The 15453-nt window shown below is 32.3% G+C and overlaps 2 protein-coding genes across 5 annotated transcripts in view; one reads left to right on the forward strand and one right to left on the reverse strand.

The window, feature by feature from the left end:
- Positions 1-11926, forward strand: part of capt (adenylyl cyclase-associated protein 1) — a 75992-nt gene extending 64066 nt beyond the window's left edge. For 3 of the 4 annotated variants that reach the window (XM_088239199.1, XM_088239202.1, XM_088239201.1), the window contains exons 2-10: positions 945-1183; positions 1983-2068; positions 3643-3838; positions 4498-4684; positions 5761-5910; positions 7539-7720; positions 9488-9694; positions 9975-10118; positions 10603-11926. In XM_088239199.1, coding sequence (XP_088095325.1) covers positions 945-1183; positions 1983-2068; positions 3643-3838; positions 4498-4684; positions 5761-5910; positions 7539-7720; positions 9488-9694; positions 9975-10118; positions 10603-10692 — 1481 coding nt within the window. In that variant the 3' untranslated portion in view covers positions 10693-11926. The remainder of the gene's footprint in view (positions 1-944; positions 1184-1982; positions 2069-3642; positions 3839-4497; positions 4685-5760; positions 5911-7538; positions 7721-9487; positions 9695-9974; positions 10119-10602) is intronic. The other variant, XM_088239200.1, reaches the window with a different exon arrangement.
- Positions 11927-12921: 995 nt separating this feature from the next.
- LOC148273063 (testisin-like) lies at positions 12922-15337 on the reverse strand (the record flags this gene model as incomplete). Its single annotated transcript, XM_088239198.1, has 4 exons — positions 12922-13427; positions 13735-13904; positions 14268-14554; positions 15139-15337. Coding segments are annotated over 4 exons (1028 nt in total), but the record flags the coding sequence as incomplete, so codon positions are not given.
- Positions 15338-15453: the final 116 nt, after the last annotated feature.

The following is a 15453-nucleotide window of genomic DNA, read 5'->3' on the forward strand; positions in this document are numbered from 1 at the left end:
TAAAAAATATTTGGTGGAAGGGAGAAGAATTGAGAAAAATTGATATTTTAACATAGGCAGAATGATGAATTTAAAAAAATATGGATTTTCAAAGAAATGGCGAATGTTACATGGTGTGTAAAGTGGCCACTTAAACCAGGCAATAACAGGTCATAAGCCCTGTAAATGCCTCGACTTCCATATTTCCTTCTATAAAATGTTCTCCATCTCTGTTGTAATATTTTAAATAATTAAAACACCAATATTTGAATGGACTGAGTTGTGGCCTTGTGGTAGTGTCGTGAAGTCACAATTCAGAGGTTCGAGTGTCGAATTCGTTCCAGATATTTGTGACTTTTAGAAAATTATTACAAAACTCAAATATTTGGTTAAATTAATATAATACAAATATCAATCTTGATTCTTTTATTTTTTTACAGAAAATATGTAATCAATAATGTATATTAAAATAAAATTACTTTGTCTTTTATGCACTACTTTATTTTTGAATTTATAAACCTACTAGTTTCGGGAACACATTACCTTCTTCAGGGTTAATTGGAAACTTACGTAATACAGTGTGTTCTTTAAACTCTGTCACATCCGAAACCACGATGATCAGTATGAGCAAGAAGACATATTGGCACATTAAAATAAATGTGACAGGGTTGAAAGAACACCCTGTTTATACAATGTACACGGTGATGAGTGAGTGGGCTAAGAATGTTAAAGGAGAGAGGGGGGTTTATGTGTGGGAAATATATTCAAAATATATTAACTAACTTATAATAACTATTGCTTAGATTTATTTATAATGTCAAAGTTTTTATTTACAAGTTGGTTTATAAATTAAAAAATAACGTAGTGCAAAAAAGACGAAGTTATTTTATTTTAATCTTTTGATTAATGATGTTCCACAAAGTTAGTTAACGCTTCAAACATAAATAAAAATGTGTTTATTCCAGGTGCGGAAGGGCAGCGTTCCCCCCAGGTGTCTCCGGCTGAGCTAGAGCGGTTGTTTGAGCGGCTAGAGAGAGTGGTCAGCCGCCTGGAGAGAGTTGCGGGAGTACTGCCCCCCGCGCCGCCCTCGCCGCCGCCGCCCGAGCCCCCGCCGCCGCCGCCCGACTCGCCCCTCACCGACCCCTCAGACTCGGAAGCCCCCGACTGCGCTATGAGCGTGCAGGGTTATCAAGATATTGTGCAGGTTTGTTGAACCATTACAAATTTTTATACATATTTTTGTCTACCTCGGGTCAAGTGATTAGCACATTCGCCTACGAAAGAGGTCTCGATACACTGAAAACGGCCCCAAAATTGTCAATTGTAGGTAAATCATAAGACCACAATTTGGCCAGAACACCTGAGTTGAGAGGTGAAAAGGTCATTAAAAATCGAAGAAGACGAAGATAAGACCACAAATATTCCTTTTTTCTTTAATATAAAACTTTTCTTTACCTACATTAAGTGGTGCTAATGGTACTGTATTGGCACACCAATTGCAGCGTATCTCCTGTCATTAAATTTGTTATGTCGAGTTATGGTCTCAAGTCTGGTCGTGGTCTCAAGTCTGGTAGCGGTCCATCCTCTCTGCCTATTCCTTTGAGGAATTGGCGTAGTGGTGATAATAGTAGTAGTGGTCATGTCAACCATATTGGGAATCAAACTCGAGACCTCTTTCATAGGCAAATACTTTTTAAAAAAATTGTTTAAATGACAGAGATGATGCTTTTTTGTACAGTAAAAAATATTCAAACATAGTCTCAAATACAGAAACAAAAAGCTTTTATTGCATTCAAATGAAGGCGATATTATCTATGTTATAATGATTTTTTGTGTACTAATATTTTTACTAACCTTTTAGATGGCAAAATGACAAGAATTCTTTTATTACCTGTGACAAATGTAGCAAGCATGAGTAGATTTTTGAACTGCAGCCAACACAATATTGGGGAAATTATATATCATCTCATAATAGGCACTTACTTAGTTTATTATTATTCCAGGGTCCCCTGGCACAGTACATCTCCTTATCAAACCAGATTGGAGGAGATGTCGCCACCCACGCCACCCTTGTGCAGAAAGCATTTCAGTAAGTACGAGTAGTTATGGCATTTGAAAATTTGGTATTTATCACATGTGCCAAACACGTACAATAAAATCTTGGAATGCAAGCATAATTCGTTCCTGTAACCTGCTTTAAATCCAAAGCACTTGTGTATCAAAGCAAATTAAATATCTAGGAATTTGATCCATAACCATATTTTGGATTTTCAAATAAACTTTCACAACCTTTTTTAAACAGAACACTTTAATGAATATATTTGTTAGTTAAATTTAATATTAATTAAGTGAGAGAGGTGTTCTGGAATAAAAATAATTGGATTTTACTTCAGTCTTAAATATTTATTCAGGTTCTGAATTCAATAATTCTAAGATGTAAGATTTAATACAAACATATATAATTACTAAAATTTACAATAATTCAAACTTTTATTTTAATTTATTCTCAAAACAATAAGTTAATGACAAGTAAAAAAATGTGTATATATTTTTTAATTATTTTGAACCACTTCAGTAATGTTTTTTTTTTAGTTAAATAAAAACAAGGAATAAATTCAACACACTTGTTTTCAAAGTGAACATTTCTTTGTCTGAGTCTGATCCGTCACGCCTCAAAGTGAAATGTTCATTCTGTGAAACTCAAAGAAGCCGAGCGAAGCATAATTTTTTTTTCAACTCATACTCTTTTTTTTGTATGGGAGTGAATAAATTTGAGACAAATCGTAAACTATTCATTCCTATAATAACACATATTGTCGCTTCCACGGCAAAACCACTTATCAGATTATTTGCCATTTTTCAGGAGAAGGAAAAAACATCACAAAATATTAAAAAATGAAACAATTGAAGCTGATACATGTTTTTAATAATTCAAACTGAAGCTTTCCTATTGGTCCCCCGTATACGAGTCTTTGCCTACTGGTGTAGAATTATGCATTTTAGTATAATTGCATTCAAAAGTCAATTTCACAAAATTTTCTGATAAGTGGTTTTGCCGTGGAAGCGACGATATTCTAATATCAAGGAATTATTCTGTGTTTGTCATCATTAAAAACTTACAAAACGTGAACAAAAGATGTCAATGTTTGCTTTTTACTTTGTTTTTCATTAATGCATACTTAGTACTTTACCCGTCTTATTGCTGTAATGTACTATATAATACTAAACATATTATGCTTCTCATATTTTAGTTGTCACAAAAACAATGTTTCTTTCTTAGATTATAATAATGTTGATGAAGAAGGAGCGTTAATTTATAAAAAAAACACTGCAAAATTCAACAGATAATTGATACATACTCCTATTTAGAAGTTTACAATAAATGGTTTTATATATATATCATACATGTAATGTTAATTAATGACTTGTTACAGATTCATCCAAGAATAACATCCATAATATTTAACTTATATCATACATTCTATATTATAATACATATTACGAATGAAAAATTACAATTGCCACAAGCTTCTAAGTTTTCACTTTAGTTGTGGGGTCTTAAGCACGCAATATTTTTTTCTTAATTTTATTATGTAACATAATATAATTACAATATATTTCTCACTGGAAAATCACACTAAAATAGTTTTAATTGCATCACAGAGCCCAACTCCAGTTCTTGACAACGGCTATGCAGTCTGCGCAACCGGCCACCGGGCAAGTGCAGGCCCTCTTGACTCCCACCAGTCAGCAAATCCAGGCCATCCAAGACTTCCGAGAGAAGAACCGCGTGTCACCGCTCTTCAACCATCTCTCCGCTATCTCCGAGAGCATTCCCGCTCTGGGGTGGGTGGCCGTGGTATGTCGACCATTTATCTTTCGCTCACGTAATTACCTTCTACATTTTGAATTTCCAGTACAAAGTCAAATTATGCATTGCAATGATAATTCATATTTCTTTTATTATGTTTTCTATTTTTCTAAGAAATCTTTCCTAAAAGAAATGCATAATATATAAACCCAGAATAAAAACCTATTGAATTACATAACTAAAAAATGCTCACATGAGTAAGAAAGTTAGTATAATTGGTATAGATTTTTGTTTTTTACATAAAACTTTTGGAAATGAAAAATTATCTGTTTTTATTATATTATAACACTCGTCGAAGATGGGAAGAGTACTCTTCTGAACTATAATAATAAAATTTTTTAGACACTTTACTTTATTTTTTACATGTTAAATTTTTTCTCTAATGTAACTCGTATTAACGTACATTATATTTGTTTTATCCACATGTCGATCCACACATAACAGCCTCAGTTATTTGCTTTTGAAAATCACTTTGTAAAGCCATGTTTTTGACATGTTTAGTACAATCATTGCTTCTATTATCTTATTCTGAAAAATGGGAGTCGGTGCTATTTAAGCTTATCATGACATCACTGCGACCTATGTGATCTATTGTGACAAGTGCCCGTAGCTTAACAAATCACTATTTAATGTCACTGTTTTCTTAGAGTCCGACTCCTGGTCCTTATGTGAAGGAGATGAATGACGCCGGTCAGTTCTACACCAACCGCGTGCTGAAGGACTGGAAGGAGAAAGACAAGAAGCACGTTGATTGGTGCAAGTCCTGGGTCCTGACACTCACCGAGCTCCATGCATTTGTCAAGCAACATCACACTACTGGCCTCGTTTGGGCAGGTTAATACTGGCTTTATACCCGTCATTATTACTTTTATATCCATAGATAATTTTTCCCAACTTGTTTATTTGGTGATTTGCTTTTTCTTGTCTGGGTTATGTGCTAAAATATTTTTAAAAATATATTTATTAAAACAGCACTCATTTCCTAACGCTTCATGATAAATGATTATTTACTGAAAACTTTGTTATTAGTTTTATACAAGTTCAACTCGTGTAACCCAAATAACAAAGTTTTTATTTTATAATATATATTTTTCAAATGACTATGTTTTTATGATATATCTTTATACTGATATCTATGTAACATCAATTTCCATTCCTTATTTAATTTTAGAATAAATCAGTACGTAAACTTCTTTTGTAAAATACATATTTTTTAAATGATTAGTTTATTTTTACAGCAAAATGTGTATTTTCAATAAATGACCATCTTTATGATTGTAATTACTTTGTCTAAAAGAAAATGATTTGATATACGAATAGTTCAATGCACCTTTACTCAGGAAACTATCATTTTCTTCTACTCCATATTTTTGTCCTACGTCAACCTGTTTTTTCCTGGCATCATACAGTGGGGTAATTACTACAATTATGTAACTTGGAAATTAGCATTTATGAGTAAACCGTTAAAAACATATGTTTGTATCCTCCTTCATAAATGCTACAAATAGAGAAGTCGTGCTTGAGAATAAACACATTGAATTTTTGAGTTTCACCGGAAATCGAACCCGGAACCTATTGTGCATGAGCCAAGCATCTTAACCGCCACACCACTGAGGTTGCCATATGTGAATGCATCATGACTTGTGTATTTGTAGCATTCATGGAGGAAGCTACCAATACGTGTTTTGGTGGTTAACTCAAAACTATTATATTCTATTTGAGAATATCAACGCACCAATTTTTATACATCTATATATCTAGCTGTAGTAATTACCTCACGATAATGTTATAAATTAACACACTACCTTACAAATAATATTTAGACTGCTGCAATTTTTTATTGAACTAGAAAATGCAATAGTTTGTAGTAGCTTGCGGCTAATGGTATTTGTAAACTCGGTTGTCGCTAGGCCGCGGATCTTGCCCTCCTCCCCCGCCCTGCGGACCCCCCCCGCCGCCGTGCCCACCGCCCGTCGTGGACTTCGGAAGCAGCGACCAAACGGGTGATGAGAGAAACGCGCTCTTTGCTCAAATCAATAAAGGAGAAGATATTACTAAGAGTGAGTCATTACGGCATGAAACTCCATCATTCTTACTATTGTTTATCTAGTAAAAGCTTGCTTGCATATTATTTAGATATAACCTACGATATTTTAGGTTTTAATATAAATTGTGTCCATTTTTAGCAAATAGAAAAATGAGCAGCAAAAGTAAAACAAAATGGTAAAGGGAATTCAAAAGAAAATTTTCCATTCTTCAAAATGCTGTGTTTTCTTTTACGTTACGTATATCTGTACCTTAAAGTATAAATCGCGGGAGTCACATCGAACGAAATATTCAGGAAACGAGATTGTGCGATTGTGCAATTTCCATAAAACACCATAACTTTTGAACCAAATGAGATAATTTTAACCTATAAAGAACTTTCAATGTAAAATAATATTTTTTTGATGATAATAGTACGTATTAAAATAGCATACCTGAGACTATTGATTATTTTCGCATTAAAACAAAGTGGACAAGGATTTTTATTTCAACTTAAAAACTCATTTTTACTACGAAAGTGGACTTAAGGATTTTATTATAAAATAGCTTATTACCATAATTTCTGCATGTTTACTTCAAAACGGCAATAAGCGAAGTCCCGTGTTTTATTATTTTATTTTATTACAAGGAGATGAAAGTGATCATTTACGAGACCTTCTGTTTGCGTTCAATCGAGGGAATAAAGGAGCAAACAAATAAGGAGAATAAATTATCGGCTAATTTTTTTTTGTGTCCTTTTGTTCTCTTCATTTAAAAAAAAATGGACATAACTCATGTTAACACCATTAGTTTTAACAATTAATAAATATTAATTTATAGTACAATATCACATATTTGCACCAATTCAATTTCATTTAAAATATATACAGAGGTTGATTTATTGTTACAACTAAAATATGTTTTAACCTTAATGTGCAAAACTTTGTTCTTAAAACATACAGTATTTTCATTGTATTTTTTTGGTTAGAAAATGTTCTTCCTATCTCTAAATATTTTTTCTAGAAAAATTCTTAAATTTTGGAGAAACTCCGGAACATCTTTTTACACTGGGAATATGTTCCACACCACCTTATAAAAAAGTATACTAAAAAAATATTAATGCTGGATAGAGGTTGCCTTATAAAAATAATTTCAGGATTTAAAAAACAAATGTTTCATATTTATTGTACCTTAATTTTACGAAAAAAATATACCTTATTATTATTCTTATTTGTTATAGCCATGCAGCCTTTGCAACAGGATGTTTTAAAAAATCGTAACAAAGATTATTCACTATCACCCTTCCCTCTTTGTGTCTAGTAAATAAAAGAGCTAGGTATAGGATTCGAAAAATGATTTAATAATTTATCAATCATTTCATACCTATAATTTATTGATATTAATTACATAATTATATTATGCATTGTTACATACATATTTAAAAAAAGTTTTATTTCATTTTTGTACAGTATTACTTCTAAACCGTTTTAAAAGAGGTTCTGGTGTTTTAATAATGGATTAACTTAATATCTATGTATACAATTTTTTTATATTTATTATTATATTTTACCTACTTACAAAAAACTGATTGGATTTGTAATATGTAGCAAAATAACATTACAATAAGTAATACTTCTGAAATTCGAACATATTGTGTTTAAAGGTCTGAAAAAGGTGACATCCGATATGCAGACCCACAAGAACACCACCTTGCGTGAAGGGCCCGCCCCCTTCCGCGCCCCCGCTGCAGGCCCCAAGGCCTTCTCCAAGGCCCTCCCTACTCCGGGGGCCGGGCAGGTTGACAAGCCGCCCGTCTTCTCCAGGGATGGGAAAAAATGGCTTATTGTGAGTTTGCTGTAAAATATTCATTCAGTTGAAAGTTAGCTAAACATTACATTGTCACCATTTGTAAAACTCGCAAGTCCACAAATGGTCAAAAATGATATTTTGGCTGATTTATATCGCGTTATTTTTTGTAAAAAACCACCTCAAGGGCGGCGTTTTACAATATTATATGTAAATTTACATTTTAACTAAGCTAATAAGCTAAATGAAAGAAGTGAGATTTTAGTCGAAATCTGAACTGACTGGGGCTGTTGATTCGCAAGTGTGAAGGCAATCGGTTTCAGGCAGAGGGCCAGCAACGACAAAAGCACGATCTCCAAACCCAACAAATACTAAATGGGCAGCGCCTGCCTAAATCAAATGCTGACCTAAGAGTAGATTTTCTTTGACATGCATTTTCCCCAATACAGAGGTCTATTAGGTATCTTGGTGCCATTTCATGAAAAGATTTGAGTACTCTCCATCAAAGCTTATATTTTATTCTCTCTGGAATTTTTTACCGGTGCAAATCTCGAAGATGTCGTGAGATGTGATAATATCCATATGTGTGTAAAACTTGTATATTCGTACAGTGTTCCATTATTTAAAAAAAACTTCGCTTTCATTCTCGCTACTGGAGTCAAAACTGTTTTTACTCTCCACTGAACAAAAATAAGTTTGAGATTTACGAGTTTAACAAGTTAGGTCCACGATATATCATTATTTAAGGATTCTTCAGAAATTTCTATAAATATGCCACGGTAAAAAAAGTCCCAGATAAACAAATGTTTAATGCATATACTGACATTAGAATTAGGCTTGTAAACTAAAATTCCCATTTTTGCAGGCCCCATCAAACTCTAAAATTGTTCTTCCTGAAAATATATAAAAAGTGATATCGTGTTTTGCCATCTTTTAACAGAATTATGGCAATAATCGTTTTAGCCTTTAAAAAAGTGTATTTATTCAACTAAACCATAAGAATCTTATTCTCTGTGGCCATAAAATATCAGTTACCATACAGATGTCACTGATAAATGTAACGTTTTAGTTGAATTTATTGTAAACCAGTTGTGCAGATTCTTTACTTCATATTTTACCCACTTTGCAGTGCAGTGATTAAGCTTTATGGGATAAATATAGCATAAGGCATTTGGGTTATATTCCTGGGCCGCCATTATAAATGCTCTATTCATCGGTACATACTGAGACGGTATAAAGTAAAATCGATATTTATGTATGAAAATGTGTATATTTGTAGGAAAATTTTAAGTATCTTCTTAAGTAACCTTCAATTGAACATGTTAAAAAAAAAATTGTAAACATATTCTATTTTTCATACAGAAAACTTAATCTTACTTCATAGATAAAATCATAGAAATTTTAACTTTCCGTTACAATATGTACCCTGAAGTGGTAAATCAGTCGATGCAAATGATGTCATCAATGTTTTCAATCTTAAAATACTTTTTGCATTTTGTAAAACTCAGTAAGGAAAAAAAAAAATACTTTTAAAGTATGCGTATATAAAATAGTTATATAAATATTTATTATTAATTGACACCGGCTCTCGTCAAGATGAATATAAAATCTGACATTGGCACATATCGGAATAACATACCTACTGTTATCACACATATCATAATGCACAAATGCATGATCGGCAGTTAACCTGTTAATACCCAGATTTCATATGTAATGCATACTTTTTCGATCTGCACCACTTAAATTAATGGACTATAATTTATTTGTTTTATAACTTCATGGGGCATATTTTTGTAATTACAGGAATACCAGAAGGGCAACGCCGGCCTGGTAGTGGAAGATGCGGAGATGAATAATGTGGTGTACATGTTCAAGTGTCGCGACAGTGCTCTCACTGTAAAGGGAAAGATTAATAGCATCGTGCTGGACTCTTGTACTAAGTGCGCTGTTGTGTTTGATTCTCTGGTTGCCAGTGTAGAATTTGTCAACTGCCAGTCTGTACAAATGCAGGTAAGTCGTCTCCATTGCTTTTTCTTATCTTCCTTACCTCTTACCTCCTCCTTTCATTTTGTTTCCTTTACAATTATTGTAATAAATTTCTACTGTAATTATACTACATATACTGTACCATTTATTGTAAAAGAGACACCCCCGGATGTACTATTTATATCCTCTATTCAAAGAACTCACCCAATAATCAAAGTCTCTTAATAATTTTGGTCCATCCAAAAGTTGAGTTTGAAATTTTAAGTTGATCTGAATGTTTGTGTAATGTTGCCTTTATTCATAGGTGCTGGGTAAAGTCCCCACTGTCTCCGTCGATAAGACCGACGGCTGCCAGATGTACCTGAGTGTGGATTCCTTGGACGTGGAAATAGTCAGCTCCAAGTCATCAGAGATGAATGTCATGATGCCAAAAGGCAATGGAGATTATGTAAGTTTTCTTTTATCTACATAGGGTAGGTTGGATTTTGTACCTAAGAGTGTATCGGACACTGCAGTGGTATACTTTGATATATTTGCATTAGTTCAACCTATCTTGATTATTTAATGCATAAAGACAAGATGATCGATCTTAAACCACGCGAGATAGCAATCATTGAATTTTTCTATAGAGAATGAATAAGTATAACAATTCCTTTTGATAATTTAAACAACTTATAAACGTATCTTTTTTGATGAATCATATGTTTTATATTGAATATTAAAAATATTTTTCTCGCTTATTGTCTTTGTTAAGACACACAACAGAGAGATATTAAACATCTTATGTCGGTAATTTTATACTTATATCTGTCTTTTTTTAAATATTTAAATTCTAAAGCATAAATTGCAATGACATGAAATTGGCTGTATTACTCGCTATTCAATTCTTAGTTACCGAACTATACATTAATGATTTTGTTTTTTGTTTTCAGACTGAACTTCCTATTCCGGAACAATTCAAAACCACCATTAACAAGCCCTCTACTAGTCTCGTAACCGTCTCTGTTGAGAACAACGGTTAAGTTTACACTTTGTTATTATTCTATACTCTATTCATTATGTGGCAAATATATTCAATACAAAATTAGTGTCGTCTACTAAAAATTAAGTAATAATAAAATAAAAAAATGTTTTGGTTTTTCGAACATTTTGTACTCTGTTTTGATACTACTTTTGATTTTCATATCGTAAAACTGTGTGATTTATTGATTCTAAATGTATCTTATTCATATGCAAGCTTAATTAGTAATATTTACTGCAATGTTAAATAATTATTTCATTTTCATGCCAACATTTTTACAGTACACATTTTTTATTGCATCAGTTTTAGTCGTGTAATTTTGTACCTTCAAGATCAAATAATGTATTCATTTTGTGTTTTTTGGAATATTAACACCGTTTTACAATCAATATATAAAAAAATAAAATAGTATTAGGTTTTGGATGATTCAGTGTGTATTTTTTTATATTTATGTACCAACATATATTTCGTGCATTACTTGCCCCAATTTTTATCATGTGCTTCTTAAGAAGCAAAACATATTTTGGAGGGCATTATTTTTATATACCTGTCATAATAGTATATTCAAATAAGTGTGATATGACGCTTGACATTTGGAGCTGTCTATTGTAAGTCGTTTGCGTCATTGTTCCTTACAGAACTCTAATGAACTCAGTTGTATTAAGTGTAATATTCTATTTGTACGCTAGAGTAAATGCCCAACTGGAATTTGGGAAGGCATCGAGTGTTCTGAGTTTTTCTATTTATCTTAAAATAACTGAAGGAACAACATACTTATTGCGCATTGTATTTTATTTTAGATCAATTCCTACATGAAAGTGTGATACTCTTGTTGGATTAGCAAATATCAGAAAAGGTGATTTTTTTCTAAAAAAAAAAACCATATTAGCGCATTAACTCGGGCATTCTACAGTAATATGAAGCCTTTATTATGATTATAATATTTTACTTATCTCTATTTTAAAACAAAATATCAATTTTTGTATGTTTGCACTATGAACATTGGTAATTTAGTTATTTTATATTGAAATTTTAATCTTCATCCACCTAAACTATCTAAGAAGACATAGAACTTAATTCTTATTTCAATTGTATCAATGCTGAGTAATAAATAGGTATTTATTTATAATTTGATTTATATTTTGCTTACTAACTACAGTACTGCTATCGCCACAAAGGACTTAAAATATGTTTGCTTTTATCACAAAGTATGTAATAAAGACTATAAAATATCATCGTTTTATTTTATCATTATGCGGACACATGTCATCAAAAATCAAAAATCTGAGAAGGATTTATACTATTTTAGGTTTTTACCATTTATTGTTCTGTGGTGTTCTATCCTCATTGCCTACCCCTGCAGGAAATGGTGTGAATTTACAATAATGCAAAAATACTGGTGAGTTATACAAAAAAAACTGGTTTGTAAATTTTTTATTTTTTATTTTGCCAAATTACAAAAGTACATTCATTAACTTTTTTGACACAAGAAGAAAATAAGAGGTAGAAATAAATAAATGTAACATCAGTTCTTATTAAAATGACCTGCATTGTCCATTCAAAAATAATTAAATAATACAAACATATTATTTTATGCAACATACAGAAGTTACAACAGACTTTTATTGAACGGAAAAGGTGGTCATTTAATATATTTTTTTCTTATTTAATAAATAAATACTTATAATTAAACGGAATATTTACAAAAGTTTTATTCTATGTAATAATTATGCCATTCACATTTTAAAAACCATCTAATTTAGTGAGATTTAAAAATGAAACATAAATAATAAAAGTTTTTTAGTAAAAAAAAAAGGTTTGTTCTTTAATTGTTCATTTTCTATTTCTGTCTTAATTAATTATGTATTACATATTATAAATGTACCACATTAAATTCTGCTTTGAAAGTTCAGAAATATTTTTAAAAATATGTTGTACATATATTTTATTTTTATTTTAAAAAAAGAATCAAAATATCACAAATAGTTGTGTCAAAAATACAATGTACATCAACAACTTAATTATAAATTCATAATGTATTTACAATGTAGAGGCCTTGTGAAAGTAGTACATGATAAATTTAAAGCTATTAAATTATTTTCCATGGCTTCCATAGCACACTCTTCTTCCAGAGTTACCTGACCAGTCAAGGCAATCAAACAGAACTATTGCAGTCCACGGAGAATTCAATAATCAATTGTACCTATAAATATTTAGCATTTGAAACACTTGGCAGGTAAGTAATTAAAATTAAAACTATTAGGAGCGATATTCAACCGCCTAATATGCACACTGTAATTACGTATTATAAGGTTGCCGTTGTGTATTGTCGTAACACTGTCTATTAAATTGAAAATTCAATATCTAAATAGTTTTATTGGTATTATTAACTAAACAGTCTTTTTCATCACTTCCATCCGAGCACTCCATGAAGCCATTACAGACCCTTGTGGGGGGGAGGCACTCGCCCAGGGGGCAACGGTGGCCGCGACACTTGTCCACGTGGCGGTGGAAACTTCTAGTCTCCGAGACCTCGAGATCTGCAGATCCCGACCTATTGCTCCACGGAGGAATGTCATTGGTATGGTCAAAAGACCTGTCGTCGTACAGCTGCATTGTTGTTTGAATCCAGTTGACGTAGTTGGCTACCTTAGTATACACTCCGGGACGGTTTGCTCGAGCGCATCCGTAACCATTGCTCGTTACTCCGAGAAGGTACCACTGGTTATTTTGCTCCTGTTAAATTTTAAAAATAATTATTTAAAATTGAAACCATACAACTTTTTACCAAGAAATCGGGTAGCTCTCTAAAAGTTAAGGAATTCATGTGCGTATATAAAGCTTCTTTTAATTCAATTCAATTGTTTATATCCTATATAACTGAAGCCTAAGACTGATCATCTTACCTTCATGTAACAAAAATGATAAAAATACGCTGTGATTGGTGTACCATTGCAGTGTCCTGTGTACCATTAGGTGTGGAAAGGGAGTAGCAATGGATCAGAATTGTTTATATTTATAAAAATAGATTATTATATATTACCTGGCACATGAGGGGGCCCCCGGAGTCTCCCAGGCAGGCGTCCCTTCCCCCTCGGTCATACCCAGCACAAAGCATATCTTCCGTTAGACGGTATAGAGGTTGGAACAAGGTGCGCTTACGACACTCAGCTGTGGATATTACAGGTAACTCCACTTCTTGCAATGTATCAGCTGAAATATTCCATACAAGTTAGCCAACAATGTACTAGATATTGTTACAATGTACATATGTCATGGGTCTAATCCACTTTTTAATCATAATTTGTGACTACCTACGCTTCAAAGAATCCATATTTTACTGTCATTGGTGTAACTAACACATTGTCCTAGTAGCATTTATTGTCGGCAGATCGGTAGGGCCACCAACAATAAATGCCGCTGGATGAATGTAAATTAAACATTTAACAAATTTGTTCATAGCTTGAAAAATACAAATATGTTTTGTCGGTTTATTTTTATCTAATTTTCACATTAAAAAGTAAAAATAATTATTAATTTTAAGCAATTTATTTTTGATAACAGTTATATACTCACGGAAAATATTTCCAACTTCAAACAACTGTCCCCAGCCCACAACAGTACACATCCGGTTATTCTCTACTTCATAACCGTGAGGAGGGAGGCATATCGGCCTGACATAGTCACTAAACACCACCTTGTTAGCTGTCTTCAGGAGTGCGATGTCATTAACAAATCCACTGTTAATGTATCCTGGGTGTAAGATGACTGAAGAGATTGGCTGCAATTGTTCATACGGCGAGGCATACGAGGTTCTACGACGGAATGTTCCCAATCTTGCCACCCAAAAATCTTCTTGGGAACTATAGAAACAAAATAGTTTTTTATAACAAATATTTATTATATTAGGTAAATTTTCATTCTAATGAAACAGGGCCGTGATATTTTTTACCCCTTCCTTGTTTTTTTTTTACAGTTTCTTACTAATTAGGGGCTGTAGAAATGTTTGGACAGGCATTATTGACAATTTCGTGCACACACTAGTGTCATTTATTATTTCTTACATAAAATCAGTCATATATGGCATTATAACTCCGGGATAGTTATTTTATTATTATTTGTTTTGAGTCTTGAAGTCGGGCACACGTAAACATATTATTATGTGTGCTTTAATAATGACAATGTACATATTTATTTATAAGTTGTTGAATACATGTCATGTAACCTTCAGTTTGAATTTCAATTTTTTTTTTCTTCATAAATCTTTTTTCCCATATCATAATATTTTTTTACTGCCTTCTATGAAATATTTCGGTAAAAAAACATTTTCGATCAATATTTTTTCATTTAAATTAATTATGTAATCAAACTAGAGACCTTAAGATAGATTGAAATGATTTGGTTTTTTTTTTCTGAAAATATATTTCAAAAGATTAATGTATCTCACCGGTAGAAGCAGTGTCCCGCTGATATAAGCCACCTGTCAGAAATGAGGTTGGCTCCGCATTGGAAATCTCCTTCCTTGTATAGTGCTGCTTGCCATGGCCACGAGCCCTCTGCAGCATTGGCCCCTCCCACTACCCTGGAATGGCGAGACAACACTCTGATCTCAGCCTTCAATCTATATGTTCTCAAATATGTTTGTTCTTTATTATAAAGTTGTAAAATAAACAATTCTAAAAGGCGATAAATACTTTTTTTTCAAAATCTATATTTATTAAATAATTTATATTTTAGTTGGCTCAATGCTTACCAGGTTTTA

The sequence above is a fragment of the Micrasema longulum genome, unplaced genomic scaffold, assembly GCF_059751315.1.
Source record: "Micrasema longulum isolate JH-2025_06_02 unplaced genomic scaffold, ASM5975131v1 h1tg002092l, whole genome shotgun sequence".
Classification (NCBI taxonomy): Eukaryota; Metazoa; Arthropoda; class Insecta; order Trichoptera; family Brachycentridae; genus Micrasema; species Micrasema longulum.